This window comes from Eleutherodactylus coqui, chromosome 13, assembly GCF_035609145.1.
Source record: "Eleutherodactylus coqui strain aEleCoq1 chromosome 13, aEleCoq1.hap1, whole genome shotgun sequence".
In the NCBI taxonomy this organism is placed as follows: Eukaryota; Metazoa; Chordata; class Amphibia; order Anura; family Eleutherodactylidae; genus Eleutherodactylus; species Eleutherodactylus coqui.
Window position 1 is genome coordinate 53,587,999 of NC_089849.1, and position 2,502 is coordinate 53,590,500.

The 2,502-nt window shown below is 44.8% G+C and overlaps 1 protein-coding gene across 1 annotated transcript in view; it reads right to left on the bottom strand.

Annotated features, from left to right (window-relative positions):
- The window catches only part of MAFB (MAF bZIP transcription factor B), a 3,247-nt gene extending 1,655 nt beyond the window's left edge, over nucleotides 1-1,592 (bottom strand). The window contains exon 1 of the mRNA XM_066588072.1: nucleotides 1-1,592. This exon is cut by the window's left edge and continues 1,655 nt beyond it. Within this exon, the coding sequence (XP_066444169.1) occupies nucleotides 264-1,217 (954 nt within the window). The 5' untranslated portion in view covers nucleotides 1,218-1,592 and the 3' untranslated portion in view covers nucleotides 1-263.
- Nucleotides 1,593-2,502: the final 910 nt, after the last annotated feature.

The window sequence follows — 2,502 nt, forward strand, 5'->3', positions numbered from 1 at the left end:
GTTTGTTAGTACTTTGTCCCAAGTGGCAGTGCTATTGTTCAACACAGTCCTGTAGCATTTCAATAAAACAAAGTCTTTTCCCACCTTTTCCATACCCCACCCCAATCAAACTGGTGTCCCCCCTCAATACAATATCCATCAGAGTAGTCTCAAGTTGTCTTGTGCACCCTTGATCCCCCTAAGTCTACAAAAAGTTGGAGAGTCAATGAAGTCCCCCTTCTCCTCCCTCTACACAGTTCTGGATTGAGATGTCACAGGAAGACTCACATAAAGAACTCTGGAGAAGATGGGTTATCACTGGTAGACCCGGCTTCCCTGAAGCTGTTGGTGGTCAGTTTCTCACACTTTATCTTGTAGGCATCTCTTTCTCTTACAAGACGGTTGACCTCTTGTTTTAGTTGCTCCACTTGCTGGATAAGTTGGGTCTTCTCATTCTCCAGGTGGTGTTTCTGCTGCACCCTCTTGTACCTGCAGGACTGGGCATACCCCCTGTTTTTCAGGGTTCTTCTCTTCTGTTTTAGGCGAATAACATCATCCTTGGTGAAGCCCCTCAGATGCCGGTTGAGCTCCCTGACAGACATGGAGACCAGTTGGTCATCAGAGAACCTGTCTTCTACCTGGTTGGAGGACTGGTGCTGAGGGTGGCTGTTTTGGAGCTGCTGGGAAGAGGTCGAAGAGTTGGATGGGGTGGGAGAAGCCTGAAGATGATGGTGATGGTGATGATGGTGTTGGTGCTGGTGAGGATGTGCCAGCTCCTCATGGGGCATGCCCTGGTACTGGTGATGATTTTGGTGAGGGTGGGGATGATGATGGTGGTGATGATGATGACCTCTGAAGCTATCAAAGCCTTGCAGCTGTGGAGGCATTTGGTGGGGTCCAATGAGAGCTTCTACAGCATCTTCTGGGGTGAGGTTTAGAGCCTCTGGGTTGACCTGTTGGTAACTGTTAGCCATCCAGTACAAGTCCTCCAGGTGCGTCTTCTGCTCTGTTGGGCTGAAGCTTGGAGAGGAGGGCACTGAACTGCAAGGAGTGCTAATAGGGGTGGAAGACACTGAGCCTGTTGGCTGCAAACGATTGCAAGGACGAATTGTACGATCAACTCTGCCGTTCAATGGTTCTTTCTTGACATCAAACTTCATTAAGTCAAAGTCATTGACATACTCCATGGCAAGTGGACTGGTTGGCAATTCTGGTGCAATGTTCAGCTCTCCTGCCATACTGCTCAGATCAATTCACTCCAGTTCTGCACCCTGAGTGTGCCTCGAGCTGCACACTCAAGGAGTCCTCCAGCAGAAAACTTGTACCTTGAGCTCTGAAGGAAGACAGTAAAGAAATGGGTGGCAATGCGCTTCTGCTTCTGTGCCTTGTTCTTCTTTCTTGCTGAGCTCTTTCTTTTTTACAGAGCTTGGCACAGTCCCAGGGCAGAACAAGAGCAACCTCCCCTCCTGTCAGTCTCAGGGAAGGCTGCTTTGTAAAATTCCAGCATGTGCCCTGAAATCTTGCTTAAGGAACTTTCTTGGATTGCAGAAGAATCGTGCAGCTTTAAAGAGCAGACAGTAGCATGCAGCTCTGGATTTCATCTGTGCTGCCCTATGCAAGCCTTCTACTTATATCACAGCATCACGAGTGGAGAAGGCTGGGCTCCACACCAGGTTGTCCAATGTCTGGAGAGGGAATGGCTACAATAGCATGACAAGGGCAGAAGGGGAGGGGTAATGTGCAAAGTGACAGATAGAGCAGAAGTCAGCTGACAAGCTACTGCTAGAACAAGACCAGGCAATTCCAAAGCCTAGATGTTCTGCAAGGCAGAGCTATTCCCACAGTGCTATTTAATACAGTGCTCGTACTCCAGGCTCACATGTCCTCAACTTTTCACAGTATCTCTGCTACAATATATGCATTAAACAACACTTGTATTAATAACATCTGTTCCAAGAAGCAATGCATATGGTCATATTCCTGCAATTAATGCATAATAGTACCAATTTAGCTCACATGCTGTTCAAATTCTAAACTATTGTATATTGCAATATATACCTTGCTGTTAACAAATCCATTGTATTATATACTTGTCTATACAGAATAGGAATTATATATTGCATGCAATAATATTCATTGCACAGATATAAGAACAGCAGATCACTATATGAGAGCACAATCAGTCTCCCCTCATTATAGGAGCATTTCTTGAAGCTGGGAGTCTTTCATTAATCACTGCAGAATGCAGATTGTGTCTTTTGTTTGTTTTAATAAACATGTTTCTTGTTTTTAGTTCAGCGTTTCGCAACAATGTAGAGAAACTTCCACAGAAGATCTAAAAGGGGATGCCGAGCGCCCTCTACTGGTCAAATGTGGTATTTGCAGCTCTCAAGTTTGGTAGAGATTAGATAGATAGATAGATAGATAGATAGATAGATAGATAGATAGATAGATAGATAGATAGATAGATAGATAGATAGATAGATAGATAGATAGATAGATAGATAGATAGATAGATAGATA